General features: G+C 38.7%; 1 protein-coding gene and 1 pseudogene across 2 annotated transcripts in view; one reads left to right on the top strand and one right to left on the bottom strand.

The window, feature by feature from the left end:
• mical2a (microtubule associated monooxygenase, calponin and LIM domain containing 2a) overlaps positions 1–25,098 on the top strand; it is a 76,125-nt gene that overhangs the window by 36,040 nt on the left and 14,987 nt on the right. For both annotated transcript variants that reach the window (XM_088334447.1, XM_088334446.1), the window contains 11 exons: positions 1,396–1,551; positions 1,649–1,749; positions 3,118–3,375; positions 6,072–6,187; positions 7,897–8,023; positions 8,108–8,198; positions 9,593–9,740; positions 12,218–12,417; positions 15,921–16,024; positions 16,118–16,189; positions 19,240–19,371. In XM_088334447.1, coding sequence (XP_088190573.1) covers positions 1,396–1,551; positions 1,649–1,749; positions 3,118–3,375; positions 6,072–6,187; positions 7,897–8,023; positions 8,108–8,198; positions 9,593–9,740; positions 12,218–12,417; positions 15,921–16,024; positions 16,118–16,189; positions 19,240–19,371 — 1,505 coding nt within the window. The remainder of the gene's footprint in view (positions 1–1,395; positions 1,552–1,648; positions 1,750–3,117; positions 3,376–6,071; positions 6,188–7,896; positions 8,024–8,107; positions 8,199–9,592; positions 9,741–12,217; positions 12,418–15,920; positions 16,025–16,117; positions 16,190–19,239; positions 19,372–25,098) is intronic.
• On the bottom strand, positions 4,720–4,853 carry LOC148367484 (U2 spliceosomal RNA; annotated as a pseudogene).

Here is a 25,098-nt window from a genome sequence, read left to right as displayed (position 1 = left end):
GCCTGCTGTGGTCAACCCAACACGCAATACACATATGTGGCGTTTTCCTTAAAAGGTCAAAAAAACAAGACGTTTGGCTCATTCTTTCATTATGAAGCAACTCAGGGGAAATGAGTCAGTTTGAATCAGGTCTGTTTTGGGGAGGATGGCGTATGCTAAATGTGTCAAAGCAGCGAAAAATACCATAATAAATCCTCCTTTTTATTATGATTATGCTTTCTTAAAACGATTGTTTTGTCTTTAATCAAGACTGTTCAAATCAGGGTTTGAACAGGTGCTTGAAATGCTTGCGAATGCTTGAATTTCATGTGTTTCAAGGATTGAAAAGTAATCAAATTTTGCCATGTTTCTTCACAAGTCTGCTTAAAAATAACGCCGATAGTGCTCTCTGGTGGCTTCACATTGCTATTGCCTTTCTTATTATATCGTGATTAACTCCAACAGGCATTAGTTTGTACAGCATTGTCCTATGATTTGTCATCACCCCTTAGGGGTTGCACCCAAGAGGACAGGTGCTACACCTATACAGGGCACTGTTAAATATGTATTAGTGTGAGGTTTACATATTATTTATCCATTATGGGCCATGCAAGAAAATGTAGGGAACCGTTTCCCACTGGTGCATTGTAATGGAAATAATTTCCTGTAACTGAAAATGTATGTTACATATTACCAAACACCTAAATGGGGAGAAATTTGTGTCAAAAACAAATACTGCATACTCGTGATTTACTCATGATCTAAAAGTTACGTCTTGACAAATGCACATGCAAGATGAATAAATCCCATTTGTGAATCGCAGATATATTTTGGCTCTGCAAAATACTGTTCATGGTTGAAATCCAATTTTTATCTTTTACTGGTACTGGAGAAATTGGCTTAAGAAATATCTTAAAAGGTGCTCGAATTTGACTGTGCAAAAGGTATTGAACCCTGCAAGTTGCCCCCGGACTTTGACAGATGTTCTATAACATGCAGCTCTGGCCATTGAGGCCAGATTTTTATACATGTGCTTTAGTTTATGAATGGCTGTAGAAATTACAGGATGAAAATAAATGTGAATATTTGTACTGCAGTTCTCATGATATTTCACATTGAAGCACAACTCCATGCATTTTCTCTTTAAACAATAGCAAATGTCTGCCTTTGCAATAATTGTTTTTAAAGTGGGTCGGGATCTTTGTATTTGCATTAGTGCACAAATTTAGTTACTGATATAGTTTAGGCTTTGTGCTGCCTACAGATACTGTTGGTGTTTTGTAAGGTTTATGAGGTGCAAGTGATCTTGACGTAACCACCTTGTGTTTAACTTTTAAATCTACTTTTCCTACTCACACAAGGGCACCTCCCCCCCATTCTTTACTCTACTGATCATGTCATTTGATGCGCTGCAAGGTTTCAAGAGAAAAGATTTCCGCGGCAAACTGGCGATCGCCATCACTGCCAACTTCATCAACAGGAACACGACGGCAGAAGCCAAAGTGGAGGAAATCAGCGGCGTGGCTTTCATCTTCAATCAGAAGTTCTTTCTTGACCTCAAAGAAGAAACAGGTGCGGGGGTGGAGATCTGTGATCTGTCCGGGGACACTTTTCTTCTGCTTCAAAAAGGATAGTTTTACATAAGCCTGTGACTTTTGCCTTTTTGCAGGCATCGACTTGGAAAACATTGTATATTACAAGGACAACACACACTACTTTGTCATGACTGCAAAGAAACAGAGTCTGCTGGATAAAGGAGTTGTCATTAATGTGAGTCACATTACACTCTGGTGCAGTAACACAGTTTATTCCAATCAGGAATGGATGCAAGTTCAAATTAGGGCGGTCACGATCTGATATTCATATCTTACATAAGTCCGATAAGCGTTTTTTATTGAATATAATCTAAAATCTTGGATTTTGGCACATACAGTGGGACCTCGCTACTTCGCGCTTCGACGTTCGTGGATTCAGAGCTTCGCGGGCCTAAAAAAATAAAATAAAATAAAATAAAATATATATATATGTATATATATATATATATATATATTTTTTTTTTTCTTAAGCATTTTTGAAGGGGCGTCGCTACTTCGTGGTTCCATGTTTGCGGGTTCAGAGCTTCGCAGGTCTAAAAAATAATAATAATAGAATAAAATAATTAAAAAAAAAACATTTTTATTTATTTATAATTTTTTTTTTTAAGCATTTTTGAAGGGGCGTCGCTACTTCGCAGATTTTCACTTTTCGCGGGTGGTTTTGGTCCCCATTAACCGGGCCTAAAAAATAATAATAATAAAATTAAATTAAAAAAAAGAATATATATATATATATATATATATATATATATATATATATTTTATTTTTTTAAGGTGCGCCGCTACTTCGCGGATTTTCACTTATCATGGGTGGTTTTGGTTCCCATTAACCGCGATAACCAACTATATATGTATATATATATATATATATATATATATATATATATAAAAATAATATATGTGTGTGTGTATATATGTGTGTGTGTATGTGTGTATAACCATAGATTAAGACGAGTAGGACTAAAAGTTGATACTCTTGACCTGAATCAACTTGAGAAAGCAGAATAGTGCAAATTAAAATAGCATAGTGCCAAATTTGGATTCCTGTCGTGATTCGGTTGAGCAGGGTTTTTTTTTTTTTGGCATTTTCACATCGAGCGTGACCTACTTGATTGTAATCCTTGCAAAACTTGTTCTCGCCTAAGACAGTATAATGTCTTTCTGGGAAAGCTGTAGTCAGCAAAACAAAAAATGCAGGGGAAGCTTTTTTGCAGTTTTTACATTTGGGGTGTAACCTACCTGACTAATTGTAAAAGATAGTGTTGATATTTAATGTTGTTTTGGCCTGGAAAAATGTCTTTCTAAGAAAAAACGCTGAGTCCGTTTCTGGCATTTTCACATCGATTGTAACCTGTGGTTGCCTGTGAAAAATGGTGATCATATCCAAACTCCTCCCCCCTTTTATGGGTGAACGGACACAAAGAAACAGACAGCCACACCAACATTTATATACTTTTATCCAAAATGCAAACATTATCATCACCCATTGCTTTTGTTCACAAGTGATATTCAGGCTGATGTTGTCCTGTATGTTGTGTGACAGGATTACATGGAAACACACAGGCTGCTGAGCAGCGATAACGTCAATCAGGAAGCTCTCCTGTGTTACGCCCGTGAGGCTGCCGACTTTGGCACCAACTACCAGCTCCCCACGCTGGACTTTGCCATGAACCATTGCGGGCAGCCCGACGTAGCCATGTTCGATTTCACCAATATGCACGCCTCCGAGAACGCCGCTCTGGTCAGGGAGAGGTTCGGACATCAGCTGCTGGTTGCGCTAGTTGGTGACAGCCTGTTGGAGGTGAGGAGAAGGGAGGGGAAGTCACATTATGAAGACAGAAGTATTGAGACACTCGCACTGGAAAAATGTATGCAGCAGTGGTCTCAAACCTTTTTCAAGCAGAGATATACTTTTTGTTAGTAATTATCACAAAGGGCCAAACACTCCATCCTTCTATAACTATAAACCCTTGAAAGAAACCTTAGTGTATTGCAATTACACAATCTCACTACCTCATATCGCAATATTTAGTAGATTCTGGTTAACCGTGTAGCCCTGGTATCCTCAAACTAGATCACATTGTGATGCACGGCTAGAGCTGGTATCTTAGCAGCTTGTTCGATTGAAAATAAATTAATCAATTAAATCGGACGCTGAGGAAAGTCAGAAGAGTGCAAAGGAATGTTGATCACCAGCAGGTGCTACGTGTTATGTTATCAGGTCCGGTTAGAGACTGAGGTGTTGTCAAGAGAAGAAGCGGTTGCGGTGCTGCATATCCATCCAACTGCTACGGCTAGGCTATGTAACAAGCAATCTCTGCGAGGCCTGTATCATACCAACACCAGATCCATTACCCATAAAATGGAATGACCTGAAGCTACAACTCATGGGAAACCGCTACATTTAGTGATGTTTGTATTTTAATTATGACGGAGACCTAGCTCATTCCAATGAACCCTGATGCTAGGTTGCAGCTATCTGGCCGCTCTTTGCATTGCTTTCTTACACTGAAAGGAGAAGCCCTCCAATTTGGTTGCACGATTGTATAATGACAATAAAGACCATTTATTCATTCATCTGATGATTATTTTTAGATCTATAGTTGTTGTTTTGTTACAGTCTTCTATATTGTTACAAATGTCTAATGAATAAATACAATTGTTTTACTTTGCGGGTTTTGACCATCCATAGCAATAGTAAATGTAAGCTTGTTTCTTTTACTTGTTTGCATGTCCCAAAAACAAGTTTAGTTCTGACCTTTTAATCTTACCAAGTTGAATTACCGTAAATTCCGGGCTATAGAGCGCACCTGATTATAAGCCGCACCCACCACATTTTCAGAGGAAAACGGATTTTGTACTTACACTAGCCGCACCTGTATATAAGCCGCATGCGCCCACATTAAAAGAATGTATCACAAACACAAAATTAACCCAGACCGGACTGTAAGTCCTGCGATTGAAACTAAATGTGGGGGTTTTTAAGGGTTATTGTTCTATCTTCGTTATTCGTTATCCATTATCCGTTATCGGTCAGTTCATAATGGTCAGTTCATAATACGCTACAAAGCCTAGGAGCCGGGACACTTACTCTCAGCCAAAAGGTCAAGCTAAGGTCCTAGCCCTAAAGCCTTGCTGCGATCATTGCGAATGCACCGTTCCCGGAGGTACCGCAATACCGGGCCAATGTGTGGAGTGGACAGAGCAAGCTCTTATTCCATCTCCGAAATGCAAAAATCAAAGATCATGGCAAGAGGTACGGCCAAAAGGCCAAGCTAGCCCTAAAGCCTGGCCAAGCTAAGGAACATACCCGATACAGTCCAAAAAACACAGCCGTCCTTCATTAAAGTACACAGTCCAAAAATCACAGCCGGCAAAATTAAAGGAAAATGATACTGGTACTTAAGATTTGATGCAGATCTGCAGAGTCCGGGTCCCGTTGAAAGTAATCCAAGGAAAAAAGTGTATATTTCCAAAGGTAAGGGTGGGAAAAATATATATCCACTATTGTCCGCCGTGTCCACAAACACTCACCTTTACCGGTCCCCACTTCCCGTCACCCCGCGTTTGTTACGCCCCTTCTTTTTAATTGGCCCGTGCAAGACATATCAGAATAAGTGTCCAAAATAAATACAAATAAATACATTACAAAAATATACAGTTGCAAATACATATTATACTTGGTTACACATATTTAGAAAGAAAGACGATACACCCAGAGAGTTTTCCAAGCTTTAATGATAATAATATAACTTTCATCCCAAATGGTGCCTGACAGGGCAGTTAATGGTAGCAACACGCTGGCAACACAGTAAACGGGTCTGTTAAAAAAATATACCGTACTTGTAAAAGTCACGGTAAACCGTCCTCATCTTCCTCCTTAGAACTGAAGCCATCAAAGTCGTCTTCCTCAGTGTCGGAAAGAAACTGTGCAATATAGACGTCGTCCCACGCTCCCGCAGCCGGACTTGCACTCTCATTGTCGCTGGAACTTTCATCCACTCCTGATTCTGTGCCCTCCTCTCCGGCACGCAGCAGACCGGCTTTTCGGAACCCGTTGGTTATGGTGGATTTTTTTATGCTGCCCCACGCTGTCAGGATCCACTGGCAGACTTGCGAAAAAGTTGCCTTTCGCATGCGGCCACTTTTAGTGAAGTTGCAGTCTTCCTCGGTGCATATATTCCACCGGTCTAAATCTTACCTTTTGTACTCGAGCGCCGCTGAATTGGCCGCATCACTGAATAAGCCGCAGGGTTGAAAGTTTGGGGAAAAAGTAGCGGCTTATAGTCCGGAATTTACGGTATTGCTCTGGCGATAAATCCACATTTTTGGGGGTCAGAATCTGCTCATCTTAAGTACTTTTTTTCCTTTATATCTACAATTGTTATTTTTGCAGTGTGATGGATTGGTTTTCAGTTTGGGCCAACAAAGATTTACAGGTGGATCTCACGACTTACATCTGACTCATTTCTGTTTGTGTCTGTGTTGTGTTTTCAGCCTTTCTGGCCCATGGGGACAGGTTGCGCTAGGGGATTCTTGGCAGCCTTTGATTTAGCTTGGATGGTAAAGGGTTGGGCTCAAGGTCGACCAGTTTACGAGTTGCTGGCAGAGAGGTATGAGTTCGATACACAACGCACACTAACCCACAGTCTTGTGCAGGGGTCGGCAACCTAAAATGGCAAAAGCCCCATATTGGACAACCCCCCAAAAATTTTTTTCAGGAGCTGAAAAACATTGAAAGCCTTATTCAATCTTTAAAAAGATTGCAACACATGCTATATATATATATATATATATATATATATATATATATATATATATATTGGCCTACTATCAAAATGATGACTTTGGATGCAGCGCATCCTGTGGAGAATGACAGTGACTACTCTGTTGTAGGATACCGCCTCAAGTTTAGCTTTATTACAATATTCCAGTATGTTCCATTGCTAGGCCATGGACCCCAAAGTGTTTTATCCAATCTCACGCTCACCGGTTTGTTTAAAACGGCCACCTGCCTGCTCTGTGCCGCTAACCCTTCAAAAGGCAGAGCTCTTCTAACACGGGACAGCAGATAAAGTGGAAAGCAACTAGAGGAGAAATGTGCTGGGATTTTGCATTGAAACTTAAGTTCTCCAAGCAGGAGTTCAAGCCTGAGAGCCAAAGGTTCACGTCAGAATATATGAATTTGCTGCGTACAAGGCGACAGCCTGTTCTTTGTGTTTTTATAACCCAATACCAGTGAGAGAGCAGCAGTCAAACCCATCACTTCCCAACTTTCAACTCATAACAATTGATCTTCCCTCTTGTCTCATTATTACACCCCAAGTTAGAATGTAATATTTCAGGGTTCCCGTGTATCCTTGAAAGACATGACATTCATTATTCCAAAAATAAGGCCTTAATTGGCATTCAAATGTCTTAAATCCAATTTTAGTAGTAGTATTTAAAAATGTAAACATGTAAATAAGATTTGATTTGATCTGGTGGGATGGCGGGTCAACGCTCCGCTCATAACATCCATGTGTGCTTCTGCAAACTAGATTCCATTGCACGTGAAGTAACTTGTCCTTCTGCGCATGCGGACCTGTTAGGTACGTTCATTCAGGTAGATCAAATCAAATAGAAGTCACATTTTGTTGGAAATGTAAACACAAAAACATCGGATTTCATCCCAAAAAATCAGAATGGAGCATTAAGCCCTGCAGTGTGAACATAGCCACAGGTTTCCCAACTAAACACATAGCAACTTCGGTGGGAGAAGTTCACTTTACTTTCATTAATTTTTCTTTTTTTTACTTCGGACCGTGGGAAAGTGTAAATTTAAAGAGTTAAGTGGCTGCCCAATGTATGTTTTTTGACATGGCTTGAAGCTGTGCCAGGTAATCTGTGTGCAGCACGAAGTATTGTGCGCAATAAATATTCGTGTTTTTGTTTTGATTGTTTTAATTGTGTTTTGTTGTTGTTGTCAAATCTGTCTTAAATTTGATTTCAAAAGGGATTAAAAAGGTCTTTAAAAGTCCTAAATTTAACTTGCTTTAAGCTTTAGGAACCCTGTATTTATTTTACTTGTTTTTACAGTATTGGTGAACAGTGAAGAGTTTGTGTCACGTTTAACCTCCTATAAAAACTGCATTAAAAGAAAATTATATTTCCCTCACGCTATTTTTATTCGTAAATATTTTTGGAAAAGATTCATTGAGCCACTCAGCAGCGCCAAAGAGCCGCATGCGGCCCCTGACCTGCGTGTTGCCTCTGCCCGGTATTGTTTATTTAATGCAACTGGGTGTTCATTTTTATCATCTTGGGTTTTGTGTGTATTTAGAGAAAGCATCTACAGGTTATTGCCGCAAACAACCCCCGAAAACATCGCCAAGAACTTTGACCAGTACACCATTGACCCAGCGACGCGATACCCTAAACTCCTCTCCACCTGTGTTAAACCGAATCAGGTGCAAAAGAAGATAAATTGAAGTTGTGTGTTGCGCATGAGAAACTAATTGCTTTATTTTTTATTGTTATGGCTTTTATTTCAGGTGTATCATCTGTACTTGAACGGAGAGCTAAGTTCGTGTTCTCTGGAACGTGCCGCCTCCATCCGTCGACCTGTGAACATCTGCCGACGAGGTGGGTTATCACCTGATTCTTACTTACTTATAGAATTGAATTTTGAAATAACAAAGCAAGTTTGATTGGTGAGGGTAAGTTATACTCTGTAGTTTGCAGTGGCGGGCAGCTCCAGTCTGAGTTAGTTATGTGTTTTTTTTAAACAAACTGGCTCTATGAGCCAGCTCTCAGAAGTCAAATTTCCTTTTTTATTTGTGAGGATTTGGGCTGACACCGGCCTTTTTCACTGGGTCCTATGGTGCCCGCCAGCGCCGGGCATGGTCCACTCAGGGAGCCAGCATAGCAGACTGTGTGACAGGGGCAGGAGGGGAGCAAAGAACCCGGTGCCGCGCGGAAACCCTGTAAAGCCTGCATTTCGTAACAAATTCAAGTTAAAGAAGACTGTATAAACAAAGAAAAAGAAGAACAATGACGGGTGGATAATAAAAATAAAAAGTCAGCGAGTGAGAGCCGGAATGTAATTATTGGCATTTTAAGGGTTGGGCTCAGGCTTAGAATCTTCTAGAATGAAAGTGTCAGACAAATCTTTTTCCCGCTTGCGAAAGGCCTGCTCGCTTCAAAGTTGTCTCGAAAAGTCTGTCTTGAAAATGGCTTTGACAGTTAATCTGCGACCGAATTCAGTTTCTTCGCCTGCATCAGTAGGTTGACAAAAATGCTTTATATCAACACATCAATACATTTACCTCTGCACTTCGGTCTCTTGAAGTTTGACGGCTGTTGGCGTGGTTTGGTGGATTACCGCCCCACAGCCAATCATAGTTGGTCAAAACGTATCCTTATGCCTTCACAGAACCGAATTTCCACCAAGCTCGGTATATGATTGTCTAAACCAACACCTCTCTCAAACACTAATGTAACAGCACTCGTACTTGCACTCGTAGGATTTTTGTGAAGGCTTACGGGTAAATTTCTGAGCCTAACAACAACTAATGGCTGAAATGTGATTGGTTTAATGCTTGAATATGAAAGCACACATCTGAAAGAACTAGGGATAAGAAAAATAAAGGAAGCTGACTGACAATTTTGAATTGGTAAACGAGTATTCATGGACATTACATAATTAACTTCACATTATTAACATATATTTGGACTAGCAGGTGTTTTGCAGGCACTGATGGCACACCAGTGATGATTAGTTTTTACACATGCTTTTAGGTTGTAGAGGAAGCCATGAAATGGGAGTAACCCTGCAAAAATGTTTTACTCAAACTGCTTTAACTCCCTGATTTAAATTTTTAAGTGAAAAAAGTTCCACCAAAAAGTTTCCTGTGTGGATTTCTATAAAAAGTGAGTGTGAGAGTTTTTGACCTTTTGACCTGAGAGTGGCGACTATATTTGGCTGGCATCGCTTGGATTTGCTGGTAAAAATTAGCTTGCTTTTGTCTCTTGTTTAGATTCTGAAATCCGTCCGGCCAAGCTTCTAACATGGTGTCAGAAGCAGACTGAGGGTTATAAGAATGTGAGGATCACCGACCTGACGTCATCTTGGAGTAGCGGCCTGGCCTTGTGTGCTCTGATCCACAGCTTCAAACCGCATCTGATGTATGTAAACTGTTAGAAAGCAGTTGATTTTTTTCACATTACAACTTTACAAACTAAGATCTCACGTTACTAAGTGTGTTAAGTATTTTATATTTGTCAGGGCAATGTACCGCTCTTAGTATGAGTGCATTTACGAAACCAAACTCTATCCCCTCCTGCTCAAATTATTACCTTCACCTCCTTGCATGCCAGTGCAATATCATGAGGTCCTGCAAGTTTTTAAGGGACGTGCTGGCATTCTTCCCTCCTTTCCCTCCTAATGCATGCCTGTCAGCACAGGGGGATTCTGTAAAGTAAGTAGGTTTGCAGATAGTACAGAAAAGGGAGTAACAAGGGAGGGGGGGAAAAGTGTGTTTTGCTTGGTTCCAATCTGTTATTTTTGATGCTGAGGTGCTCGAGCTGCTTCTATTCAACCGTTTATCAAGTTGTTTGGTGCCTTTTTTCTCTCAAAAATGACTAACAAAATGTTTCAGTGCATGTGTAATGCTCTGCTAATAAGAGCAACCATATCTTTTGAATTTGGAAATTTGGTTGTAAATACTTAATATATAAATGATAGGTTTTCAGTTTCCCCTAATGGATGTATGTGTAAGTTAAGCTCAGGGCCACCCCTTTCTTGCTGAAATACCTTGAGTTCTGAGTTTAAGAATGTATCCCAACACCCCAACAGGGTCTTTTTGTTGGGGTGGACGATACTGGGAATCTTAGTATCGATCCGATCCTAGTAAATACATTGTAATATCAATCGATTTGAATCCGACACCGATACTTTTTGCCTGGAAATGTCATGATCAATGAATAATTGAACCTCTCCACCTTGAGTTGGTTTGAGGCACGAAAATATTTTCATTTTTTGTTAAATAACTACAACTCAAACTTCAACAGTATAAATAAACAAATAGAAATATTTGTGTTTCAATTGTTTAAAAATCAGAAATGTAAGAAAAATACAAATATAAAATGTCAACATGTTAAGTAGATGGTAAGGCGCCCGCTTTGAGACTGGGAGGTTCGGGTTCGCGCCCCGGCCGAGTCATTCCTAAGACTTAAAAAGTGGTCGGCGGCGCCCTCTCTTGGCTGCGGCTGCATCGGGTCAGATGCAATCGACATTTCGTTCTGTGTACATTGTTACACAGAATGACAATACAAGGAAATTATTATTATTATTATTATTATAGCTTCCGTTGCACAATATTTTGACAATAAAGTCGGAAAGTGCGAGAAGTGTAAAGTGTAAACAATACAATCTAAAAACCGTTAACGGTATCAAAAATAAAATACTTCTACCAGGCGCTTTGCAAGGATGCCGCTGGCTATTGTGCGTGCGTACGTGCGAGAATGAAAAACATCGGAACGCGCTTTGGGTGTCTTCAGTGACTTGAAAAGCAGTATATGCAGCTCATTTACCATTTACTACCACAATGGTTATAGAGCAAAAAACAAGAGATTCAAACTAAAAAAACAGCAATGTAAAAAGCAAGCCGTTTTAGCTCTGTTGCCATAGTGACAACCGATTTACGTATTTTATTTTTATTTTTTAGAAACAGGAACATGTTTACACTTTTGTTGCAGCTTGTTGCTCTCTGTAGGGTGATTTTTTTTTCATGTGTTTATGTTAATTTGCCATTGTAGTGGACCACAGTACCAAACAAATGCCACCTGGCGTTGTGTTTTATTTTTAAAAAAAAAGAGGCAAAACCACACTGAGCTTTTTACTTGCCTCTGTCATATTTAGCTTCTGATATGGGTGAGCATGTAAGTTTGGCCCTGTCTTCTGCTTGGCATGCAGAAGGTGCTAAAAGTGTGCCTGTCAGTCACGCAAACAGGCATTAAATTAGAGAGTGGCTCGGGGTGCTGCGAGAGGGAAGGGCTGCACTTTTATTTCTTCATATAGAAGTGCTGCTTTGAAGAAGTTAGTGGAGGGGTGATGTATCAGTCCTAGGACAATAATATCGATCCGATCCAAGTGCTTGCTTAGTATCAATAATTTTGATATTAGAAACAATCCACACACCCATACTTTGGTGTAAGTGGCTTAGTTTCTCATACTTTGTTGCACTATCCATCACAGTTTGGAGCTTTTTAAGTTGATATATTTTTGTGGCTCAAACCTGGAGTGATGTTTTGATACAAAACACACTAAAGAAAGTATCATTCTTTATATAACTTGTATTTTTCTTAGTACTCAAATTTTGCTACATTTTGAAAAGCACTTCTGATGTATGTTCAAATTTACAAGCCATTATTTCTCATGTAAATATTTTTTATACTTCATTCTTCACCAAGCTTGCAAGTCTCTTGACAGGCCCATCTTGTTTCTCATCTTATTTCATAATAGTTAATAACTCAATCAAGTCACACTAAATGCTAAAACACAGGGCTAGCTGACTTGAGTACAAGCCGTAGCAGCATGCAGATACCCTGACGTGCACATAATCCGCCTCCTACACAATTCACTATCTTCTTTTGTTCCTCAGAGACTTCGAGACATTAAATGAGGAAAACCAGGACGAAAACTTCCAGCTGGCTTTTGACATCGCGGAGCGAGAATTTGGGATCAGACCCTTCGCATCTGTGAAAGAACTTAGCAGCTCCCTAGAACTGGAGAAGATCAAAATCATTAACTACTTATCCAAGATCTACGAATTCTTCCGAGGCACACCTTTACCTGATGCAGGTACTAAGTATAAGTATGCTATTCTGCACTTTAGTTACTATTTCTACCCCGTAACAATTGTGCACTGGCGGTTTTGTTGAATTTTGTCTTCAAATAGATGGTGTGGCTTGTCAAACAAAAAATCTAAATATTTTGACGTTTTGGCTCTTTGGGTCAAAAAGGTTCCCGACCCCTGCTCTACATCTTTGTTTTTCCCAAACTTTTTTCAGCCATTCATTAAAGAAAGTTTCGATGCACACCCCCCAAAAACATTTTTTTTAACGGACATTCTGTAGTATTTAGCGCCCCCAAGTGTTGAAAGAAAAAAAAACAGTTTGTCAGGTACTTGAAATCCTTGAAAATGCTTTAATTTTAATGTTGTGTTTGCAAGGATTAAAAAGTGCTTGATTTTTTGGTGAAATGCTTGTAAGTGCTTGAATTTGTTGCCATGTTTCTCAACAACTCTGCTTAAAAATGATACAGACACTGCTCTCTGGTAGCTTCTCTTTACCATTGCATTTCTTATTTCATGATCAATGGCCGCTGGCATTAGTAAAGCGCTTTGGGAGGTCTTCATTGACTTAAAAAGCGCTATATAAATGCAGACCATTTAGTCTGTACGGCATTGTCCTATGAAATGTCATTGTCCCCTACTGGAAGTGCCTGAGCGTTGCATTTTACACCTAAACAGGGTACTATGAAACGTGTATTAGTGCAAGGACTACGCATCAATTATGGGCATTTATTATGGGCCATGTAAAAATTTAAGGTAGTGTTACCTCGCGGTAAATTGTCATGTAACTTCCTGCAACTAAAAATGTAAGCTACACATTACTGTAATTTTCATCCAACACCTATAGGGGGAGAGATTTGTCTCAAAATTAAATATATTTGCAAATTAACTCAGAATTTAAAAAACATGGATAATACACATGCAAAATTAAAGGTGGTGTCTGTATCTTCAAATGTTCTAATTCTTTCAAAAAGAAATTCCAGCATCAGTCCGGACAAAGAGTTTTTTTTTTCAGCCATCTTCTGGCTGAATTAATTATTGTAGCCTCTTTCAAGCTCCTTTTGTTGCGTGTGCAAGAATGTGAATTTTTTAGAAGCGCTCGAATAGACTCTTTTCATCTTTTAAGGGGTTTTGGGCTGGCATTTAGACTATATTTGAAAAAGGCCTTTAGTTTCCGAAAAAAAAAAGAAAATTGGGAGCACATGCGTTAAATCACTCTCCTCCCTCCCATCCACAACCACAAATGCCCCCACCTCCTTTTCTCCCTCGTAATGCCCTCCGTGGCCGGATCACAGAGGCTAAAATTAAGATAAAAGCAGTTTGGCGCGGTAGATTTTTTTTCTCCCTAAAGGCTCTTTAAACTCAGTTGGGCATTTTTAAACACATATTTCATAGAACAAATATTTAATTTTAAACTTTTTAAGGACGCCACTAACTACGCACCCCTCTAAACATTGCATATGTAAATCGCAGTTATATTTGTGGCTCTGTGGAATACATTATTCACACTGGATTTTTTTTTTTTTTTTAGCCGCACCTGAGAAAAATGCTTTGGAAGTCCTTGAAACGTGCTGGAATTTGGCCCATGAAAAAAACTCTTTAAAACCTTGAATTAGCAAATTATTTGTTATTAGTGTTTTTTTACTGAATAATTGAAACCATTTTTTTCTCTCGAATAACAAAAACATACTGCAGATAGAAACTGGACATCTTTCTGTAGCACATCAGACATCTCACGGCATGTTACAGTTCTCTCAATCAGTGTTTCTGTGTTTTTGTCCAGATGTGTATAATGTTGAACAATTCTTTCAAAAAGGAATTCTAGCATCAGTCCGGACAAAGAGTTTTTTCCCTTTGCGGTTGATTTCCTGTGTGTGTTATGAATTCTCAGCAGTCAAGAATGCTGCGATGTGTGGAATGTGCCTTTGTACCAGCGATGTAAACTGCTGTGGGTTGACACTCTCCGAAGAGCCACCGATTTCTTTTAAATTTGTACGATAGGGGCATGCTGGCGTGGTGCTGGTGTATTTCAAGTAAAATGTTTGAGAAGCTATGAGAGGCCGTTTAAGAAGGAATTCATACATGCTCACACTCATGACATCCTACTTTCACACTATTATACAGAGAAAGTCATACCCATGCACTATCACTAATATACTCTATCATACATACGATTATACTCTAATGCACACTATACTCACACATACTGCCAAACTCTTACACATATTGCTCTCATTCATACACAAAACTACCAGGCTTTTCAAACACATACTACTATATTCTCATATTTGCACTACTTTGCTGTTACACACATATTACTTTCTCACATACTACTATATTCTCATACAGACACTACTATACTCTCTCACACATACAGTACTACTTTACTCGCTGTACTCTCTCACACAAACTACTGTACTCTCTCACACGATCTCATACGTGGACGATTATAACAGGAAGCTATTTAGCTCTAGCAGAAAGACACTTTAAATACCCATTTAGTGATAGGCTTGCTCACGGAGCAGTGTGCATTGTCATGGTTACCAAAAGTACCCATAGTAAGACAACACAGAGAGGTGAGGTGATCATTACGCTAGGTGGAAAAAAAACCTGTAGTAAAAGCAATGTGACTGAGAATATAGAGGTGTGTGTGTGAGAGAGTCTATAATAGTGCGTGTGTGGGGTATAGTAGTATGTGCGTGAGAGTTTAGTTATATGTGTGTGTGAAAGCACAACAGTGTGTATATAAAAGTATAGTAATAGGTAGGAGAGAGTATAGTATTGTTTGCACAAACGTATAATGGTATGTGTGAGAGTATATGAGTGTGTATAAGAAAACATTTTATGGTTTGTGCATGGCTATGACGGTGTCTGTATGAGGGTATAGTTGTGCATGTGTGAGAATATGATGGTAAATGTGAGGGCGAGTATGATTTATTCATCAAACAGCATATAATCTATACTCTTATAAAGACACTATACACGCACACACATACCACTATAATACTGTCCTTGTGCGTCTGGCCTTCTCCGTCAGAGTCCTGTTATCAAAATTCCCCAGCCAAAACATTCCGCATTTGGAACGTTGGACCTGAAGCTCACTCAGTGAAAATCTTCCTTGCACTCGATAAATGTAACTTGTATTTAATCGTATAAAATATAAAATCCTTCAGTCTACAGGAGTAACAGTATTGTAGTGAGAGTATAGTAATATGTGTGTGAAAGCATAGTAGAGTGTGGATGAGAGTATAGTAGTGTGTGGGAGAGAGTATAGTAGTGTTTGTGCATGGGTATGACTGTGCCTGTATGAGAGTGTGACGTTATATGCGAGACCAAGAATGATTTACTTCTCAAATGTCCTCTCATAGAAATGCTTGCCAGAGTTCACTGACTCCTACTTTCAAAGAGCTTGGTCAGTTGTGGGCATTTCTGCACTGATATTATTTGACGTTTATGGCTGCTTGAACTGGAAAGTCTGAGAGCTTAAATTGAGTCACATGTTGTACTGCAGGCTCCAGACCACTGGATGAAAACAGTGAAGATTACAATCCACCTGTGGACGCCCCAAATCATAATAATCTTAATCTCTCAATGCCAAGGAAACGTGTTCCGAAGGTAACATCGCCCTTTACTCAATTTCAGCTGTTTTTGGATGCCTTTTATGCAACTCAATTTCTTTCCTTAATATTTTTTTGCGGAACTTTCAAGGATGAGATGAAGACGGACTGTACAGACGGCATTTACAAAAGGAGGAGGAAATATTGCACATACTTAGAGGAGGTCTGTTTATTATCATGTTTAAATGTTTTGACTGCTAATTCAAATCAATTGATTACAGTGCCTAGCGAAAGTATTTCCCCCTTCAAGAACTTTTTGTCATATTGCCACATTTCAGACTTCAAACCTAAAATTGAAAATACCGGGTAGTTCCTAAGAATCAACATGTGAGACACAATTGAGGAGTGCTACCAAATGATTTTACATTTTATTAACTATAACAAAAACTGTAAAGTAGGTGTTGCAAAAATAATTCCCCCCTGTTCTCATCTTAGCCAAATAACTCAAAAAGTTCCCCGATGACTTTTGAATGATCCAATGTGGACCTAAATGACTAACTAAATGAATAACGGCAGAGTCCGGACCTGTGTGTGAGAAAGTCTCTGTTTAAATGCACATGCTCTGTGATGGGCTTAGAGGTCAGTGAAAGGAGACACTGGAGAACAGACAGCATTGATTGATTGATTATTGCTCCAGCGAAGGTCGGGGGGTCCCGTCACTGTGCGTTGAGCCGACCAGATGAACCAGGTTTTTCCAATGCTGGCGGTCTTGTGCCAGCTGTTCTGCATCCTCTACAGCAACTCCGTGTTGTTGGAGGTCGCCCGCAACGACGTCGAGCCATCGAGTGCGGGGTTTCCCTCGTGGTCGTCTCCAGCCTGCTGCCTTTGGGTCAAACTGGAGAATGGCTCGTGTCGGATGGTCTGGTGGTAGACGAAGGACATGGCCAAACCAGCGGGTGCGGCGTTGTGCGACCAAGGAAGATGCTCGGGGCTGGCACGTGCGGGCTCTAAGCTCTTTATTGGAGACTCGTTGGGGCCACCTGATGTTCTCGATGGTTCTGAGAGCCCTGCTATCAAAACCGTCGATTCTTGTGGCCAGGGACAGACAGCATTATGAAGACCAAATAACACACCAAGCAGGTCCGGGATAAAGTTATGGAAAAGTTCAAATCAGGAATGGGATGCACAAATATTTTGCAACAATTACACATTTGACATAATTGATGTTTAAATATGTTGAAATTTCCATTTTTTTACCAAAAGAGACAGTGAATATTATTTAGCGCCCCCTAGTGGTGAAAAATAAATCTTTATTCATCAAAAAATACATATTTATTTGAATAAATTGCACATCCTTGGAGACCCTTGTGCTACACAATTCAACGACAATTACTGGTCAAATATTGCACAGTATCCCTTTAAAGCAGTGTTTTTTACTGTGGTCGAATAAGAGGTTTTTCTTCTTTCTTTTTCTTGCTTTTTTATATTTGATTTCTTTTTTATTTAATTTATTATTATTTTTTTCCTACTAATTTTCCATTTTCTTTTGTCCTTGTTTTTATCTTTTATCTAGCTTTTATCTTTTTTGTTTTTCTATTTTCTTTATTTTTTTCTTCAGATAGGCTGAGTAAAAAATAAATTAAAAAAAGTGTGGTTTGGTCACTTTGAGTCTCCGTAGTTTGTATTCTTTTTTGTGCAATCATAACGTTTTTAAAACCAGCTTGAAAAGAAATCCAATGCTCTTAGAAGTTGGACATAAAGTATCATAATACATTTTCCCGCGCAACGGGAGCCATGCACCCGTATGTCACCTTTAGATTGGAAGTCAGTCTTTTGGGTTTACAAAGGGGGATTTTGGTGAGTTCAACAGCAATATGTAGGATTTTTTTTTTAATGGATAGCTGGAATTCTTCACAATCAGTCAAATAGTCATGGAGCCGTTATTTATAACACCACGGGTAGGCAAACTATGGCCCATGGGCCACTTATGAAGCTTTTTCTTCAGTCCCGCCAGACAAAAATGGTTAAAATATAATGGCAATATGATGAATAAAGTTCTACTATTAAAAAATATTTTTTGGTTCCAACCTTGTCGCCATTGTGTCCCTTTGTGTGTGCACTGCAAAAAAGACTACTACAGAAATATAAAAAAAAAATTACAAAACTGAATCATCATCATATTTAGTGCTTAAAACCGGGGACCTTAAATCTTATTTAGCTTTTATTCTGAAAATAAAAAAAAATACTACGTAAATATTATGACAAATAATACAATACAAATCTCACGACAGAAAAAGTACAATACTGCAAAATACTACAGAAATACTGCAAAAGTACTTTTATGGAAATACAGTACCTCAAAAATACTTATTTAGAAATACTACAAAAATACCACTACAGTGATACTATAATACAAAAATACTACTACAGACGTTTTTGAACATAAATACCATAAAAATACTACGGCCGAAATCTTGCAACAGAAGGCTCACGACAGAAATGCAACTATAGTAATGTTACAAATAAAAAAACCTGCAGATATAATACAAAAATCTGCAGCTGAAATACCAGTAAAATACTCCAGAAATACCAAATATCAAATTTAGTGCCTAAAAACTGGTAACTTATATATTATTTTGCTTTCAAATTGAAAGGGAAAAATACTATAAAAATTCTACTGCAGTAATATTATAATACAAGACAAGAATACTACGACAGTAATATTATAGTACAAGAATACTACTACATAAATAAGACAATTACCACAGACATACTGCAATAGAAAGCTTAAAACAGAAACATTAACAAAATACAACTACAGTCATACCACAAAATGCTAAAGAGATACTACCATGAAAATACTTCCAAAAAACTTAGATAGAAATACTACAAATATATCACTACAGTAATACTATAATACAAAAATACTACTACAAAAACCTTACAAAAGAAATACTACAAAAATACTGCTACAGAAATTTTACGACAGAATACTATGGATATACTACAAAAATTCAACTGTTGGAATACTTCAAATATTCTGTCAAAATACTATGTTGGGTACATTACAGATATACTGCTGAAATACTACGAAATCTACTGCAGAAATACTACAAAAATACAAAAACAAAAATACAAAAAAAATAATGAAACTACAGTAAAAAATACTTCAGAATTACTACAAACATCCGACAGCAGAAAATGATAAAAAGTACAAATACTTTATTTTTATTGTTTACCCATTTCATATTGTTTTCTGGTTCTCACTTTCAGGCAACCAATTTGTCCACTAAAGGGACTTTAAATTGGGACCGAAGGGAACCTAAAGAGAACAGAGTTCGCTCAATGGCCACTCAGTTGCAGGCCAAATTTGAGAACACGACAAGCTACGTGCAGCGGAAACAGGTACAGCTGCTTCATTTGTTTTTAAAACCTGTTCATAAGTTACCCCATGACCGAAAATGGTGTTTATCTTACCAGGGTTCGTATGAGTGCTTGAAATCCTTGTCGTTTTTTTTTTCAATTTCAATGTTGCGTTTTTAAGGTTTGAATTTTGCTTAAGCCCTTTTCAAATGCTTAAAATTGTTGCCATGTTTCTCGGCAGTCTAACCACGCATTGAATATAAAAAATGAAACAAGTCCGCTTGATGCTGACTCGCCTGCTCTGGTTGCCTCACTTTGCCATTGTGTTTCTTTTTCTCTTGTGATTAATGGCAGCTGGCATTAGTTTGTATTTGTTACGGGAAGTATCATTTCCCTCTACAGGTCATGCCCAAGAGGTTCAACATATCGGGAGGCTGCAGTTTTAATGAATGATGACTAGAAAACAGAAAATACAAACAATGGCTAAAATGTGGAACAAATCCACGCACACAATTTTGAAAATTATGCAAAAAACAGTGATCCAACTCTGCACAATGGGAGAGTCAGCTTTCTCCAGTCATATGAAATTTAATCAACAAAGATGACCAGTTTATGATTAATGATTAGGTGCAAGGATTTCATATCAATTATGGACATTTATTATGTTCCATGTAAAATTTGAACTTTTTCCAGTGGTAACGGGAAGAACTTCCTGAAAATTTAAGCTGCATATATCATTTTTACCCTAAATCTGTATGAAGGGTTCATACGGGTGCAAGAAATCCTGGGAAATACTTAAATTTTGATGTGTTTTCAAGGACTGAAAAGTGCTTGAATTTAGGGGGAAGTGCTTGTAAATGCTTTAAATTTTTGCAGTTTTTCCTAACAAGTCTGCCTAAAAATGACACCGACACTGCTCTCTGGTGGCTTCACTTTTGTCATTGCATTTCTTCTTCCCTCGTGATTACCAGCAGCTGGCATTAGTTTTTATGTCATTGGCCTATGATGCATCATGTCACGCCCAAGAATACAGATCTCCACCAAAATAGGGCACTACGGAATACTGTATGTATTAGGGCAAGGATTATGCCATGCAAAAAATAAGGCAGAATTTGCCAGTACTAAGTTTTAATGGGAAGAACTGCAAATGAAAATGTATTTGTGTATCTGATCTGAAATAATGTATATAGCATTTTCTTTCGATAGATAGATAGATAGATAGATACTTTATTCATTATTTATACTTTATTTCTTTTATTGGTACAGGAGAAATAGGAAAATTGCCTTTGAAAGTCCTTAAAAAGTGCTTAACTTTGGAATGAAAAAGGGGTAAAAACCCTGTCTTAAGGGTTTTTTTTGTCTGTGATTTTTCCCAAATATCCTTTTCTCTTTTTTTCTACTTCTGTCCTCTCTTGACACCCAACATTTGATCCTTTCAGCTTAATTCCTGATCTGTGCCTTTTTATTAACTTTCTTCTTGACCTTTGTGCCAAATCCCAGTCCGACTGGGAGAGCGCCTTCCCTCTTCAAACTTTTGACTCTGCAGAGTGTGCACGCTTAAAATCTTTGCCACCCGTCCCACCCAAGCCGACACCTGAGCTGCAGGTAGAGTCATGAAGACATATAGCTACTTCGTAGGCGTCACTATTCACTCAAAAACACATTTTCACACCATAGATGTGAATTCAATTTATTTCAAACAGGGGTGTCAAACTTACGCGAGACAATGCTGAGCGAAGCAAAAGAAAGAAAGAAAGAAAATGAGCCGCATCATCTCAACAATGAACTGCAGTTTTAAATATGTCCACTGGATTTCGCTAAAGCCGGACACCACTCCCACAGCAGATCACTGTAGCCATATTTTCTGACTGTCTTTTATCAGCCAGAGAACGGTTGAGGAAACAGATGTTATTTAACTGTTTAAAGAAATGCGGTTGCACTCAGGTGTGGTGACATTTGCTACTAAACTACGTTCTTTATCTCCATTGATTGGAAACTATCCGTTAACACATTTGATTAAAAAAATACATCTACTGTAGTTGTATTTGCAGACGTTTTATCATTCGGTTAAATAATTTGTTCGTAGATTAGCATCTGTGTACTACTTTTGTCACTATCCGTTGTGCGAATGATGGACTCAAGTGATGGGAAGCAGGAACTCAAGCAGACGTGCTTCACGAGAAAAATACATTTTTCAAACATGACAACATTCAAACAAGAAACAAAGACTAAATTGGAACTAAAGATGCAAGGAACAATGTAACAAACAATGGGTCACAAAACAAATAACATGTCCGTTAAAAAAAAATCCACCCTGACCTGATCCAAACCAGGAACTCTGATCGAAATGGAAGAGCAAGGAACAAAGTAAAAAAAAAAATATCCAGACCAGAAACTGGAAACAACAAACAAATCTGATGTAGCAGTGACACTGGAAGTGAAAATGACCCAACGACATGTTCTGTCCAAAATGTTAATATAAGGGGTCAGGATAATAATGGACAGGTGATTGGTGAGTGGACAGACATGTGCCCAGTTCCAAAGCTGGTTGGTGCCCTCTGGGGGAAGGTGGCATACTAAATAGCACAGTTAATAAATATTACAAGAGATTAAATCTTATTGTAAGAAAAAAAAAGAAAAAGAAAAAATCTTAATCATCGTTTTATAATCGTATACTACACGCCTGAATCATAATCGTAATTTACATGAGCCTCTGAAAGATCCCGAGCCTTACAGCTAAGGCACAATTTTTATGCCATTAGTTTACCAGTCCAGCCACTGCGAGAGTGGCTATACTACCATGAGTTTGACACCCTTGATTTGGAAGAACTTTTAGACTTAAATTCTACAAACTTTTACTGAAAAAAAAATTCATGTTTAAATCACATTTAAGGAAATCTCCTGGTTTGACTAGCGCTTTAATAACGCGTGCGTGTCATCACTTTCCAGTTCCGATTCGATATCAGACGCGCAGCCCAAAACTTAGTCCCCATCGAGCCTCGATTCAAAGTCCAGGAGCTCCCACCCGAGCCCAACGACTGCTTCTCTTTAGTGAAGCTCAGACATGTAGCGCAGACGGGCCAACGGGCCAAGAGCTCATCAGAACCGGAGAGTCAAGCCCATTCTGCAATCCCTTTCCACTCTGCGGTTGCGTTCATGTCCAGAGTGGTGCAGCGCCTCAAGGAGGTGGATGAACTCATTTGTGAGGTGAAGTCTCCTTATTCCTTCGTGACCCCCTGCACTCCTTTCCTTCCACTGTGATTTTTGCATGCTGTTAAGAAATGTTGATGGATGATGTGTGCGGTAACTTAGTCAGATGGTGAAGTCATCTGCTTAATTATCTCTCCAGTTAGAACATGAAAGAAACAGGCCAGCAAAACTGATATATGTTGTGGCAAATTATTGGCTCAAGATTGAATGCAAACAGTAGGGAAGTTTTCTCTGGTTATTGTGGTTAACTCATTCAATGCCATAACGTATACATATGTGTTCAGAAGCATTGTCCCTGAATGCCAAAACATAAGAATACTTTTTTTCTTATTCTATTTTTAAAAACACTATTACTGTATAAGGGGTTCGGAGCTGCTCACCAGTATATATCAAGCGTCTGGGACTGATTTCTTGGTGAAAAATCACCATTGGATATCAGAAGTGGCTTTGATAAGATATTTGTCCACACATCCAGGAAGCCCCCACTTTCTTTACCTGGCAAAGGAGTGGGTGTAGTAAGTAGCCATACCTAAGCTGTGTGGTGATACTTGCATGGTGTGGATAAATACGCTTCAACAAGAGCTTTTTATTTTCAAAAATAAGATGACTAAGTCCCATTGTCGTTGTCTGGGCAGAGATAAATGTCGTTTTTTTTCATGACGCGGTCGCCTGAGGGACTGCCATTGCCCGAGGGAACGCGATCGCCATGGTTACTGAAATCTTATCACTTCGCCCTCGTGGTTATGAAAAGCATTGTTTTAATATTGGGGGTATCACAAATGCAAAAAAAATAAAATAAAAACACAGAAATGAAAGTTCTGCAGAAACGCGCCATTATCAGAAGTTTCTTGGAAACGTGTATTTTTAAGAGACTTAGCAATGTACAGCTGTTGTTTATTAAACAATTATATAAGCTAAAAACATACTTATTTACAATGAAAGATGAGTGTTCAAGCTTACTTTTGATATATGCTATGCTTATATAGCTGCAGAACTAAATTTATGTAGGCCTTCAAAATAAGGTCAAAATGGAAAAAAATGTCTGTCTCAGACTCTTTCTATTTGAGAGAAACATCTGGCATTCAAATGAGTAAATTACAATAACTTGATTTTAAAACACATGGCATTCCGTTTCAAATAAAGCACCATTATATGAACATGGAAAGTTCGAGAAAAATGTGCTGTGAAGGTTATCACACTGCTGATCACACTTTATTGATAATAAATCTCAAGAAGAATTAATTCAGTAGCATGGCATATCAGGGGTCAGGAACCTATGGCCTGCGAGCCATATATGGCTTTTTACAGTACACCTGGCTTATAGATAAAGCCGATTGTAGCCTGTGCGCGGGCAGGACAACACTGAAAATGCAGAGGTTTGGTCCAGTATTTGTATAAATATATATAATAATATATATATGGCACAGTCTACAACTACAGTTTACAATCGAAGTGTCACACCAACAGACCCCGTTTTGGATGTAGATCTCCAAAGAATCCTTTATATGGACGCCCAATAAACATTTTCTGTTTATTATTGAAGCATTTTATAACAAAAACTCAGAGAACAAACCGTTAACACCCATGTATTCTAGCAAAGCACCAAGAGCAATTTGATTGGGTGAACTGTAGGAATGGGCAGAGCTATCCACACAGTGCGCGCATTGCTCCTCCCCCTTGCCCAGTGCCGTCTGCACCAAAGGTAATTTCGTTTGTATCCCCGTTTGCAGTATTTTGGGACATTTTTACTTCGCTTGCACCTTGTTTTGAAGCCATTTTTCGGGACAAAAAGGATCATCAACACTCTTGGTGTCTGCGGGAGGAAAGTACATTTTTAAGTGGCATTTTTGTTTCGATATGGGACACAGGCTCTGGCATTATTCTTATTTCATATATTCTATCAAATGCCACACAGTAAAATAAAATGTGCTGAAGAATTAGCTTTTTGTGGAGAGCAGGTTTGGCAGTTTTGTTGAATTTTGTCTTAAAATATATGGTGTGGGCCTCTTTTAAAAAAAAAAAATAAAAATCAAAATACTTTTGCTTGTATGGCTTTTTGGTTTCAAAAGGTTCCTGACCACTGTATGATATGTTACTTGCATGACAAAAATGGAATTAGACAAATAGGTTTGATTAAAAATAGAATTTTGGGTGTTTTCAGGCTCAGTTTTGTGGCTGTATGTCGCCCCTCCCCCTTAAATAGCAGGAATGACTTCGGTTTTGTCATAAGACCAAAGAATGATCTTTGGATCCCGTTTCATGTTTTAGAAAAAAGCTCGCTCACAACAAGCTAGAGAATTTCAATCCAAGAGCATAAAGGAGAAAGCGCTACACCTCAGTGCTTTGAGCTCAGCAGACTGCTGCCTTTTGATCAAGGTGACTATCCAACGCTCGCCCGAAGTCTTGCGTTTGGCCTGCATGCAGTTTTGTGGCATTTGTGTGTATAGTAAATTTCGGACTATAGAGTGCACCTGATTATAAGCCGCACCCACCATATTATAAGTGGAAAACCGTTTTTGTGCATACACAAGCCGCACCTGTATATAAGCCGCATGCGCC

The sequence above is a fragment of the Urocampus carinirostris genome, chromosome 4 (assembly GCF_059441175.1).
Source record: "Urocampus carinirostris isolate Australia breed hairy pipefish chromosome 4, RoL_Ucar_1.0, whole genome shotgun sequence".
NCBI lineage: Eukaryota > Metazoa > Chordata > Actinopteri > Syngnathiformes > Syngnathidae > Urocampus > Urocampus carinirostris.
The sequence above is the reverse complement of the archived record's forward strand: the minus strand, read 5'-3'. Positions and strand labels throughout refer to the sequence as shown.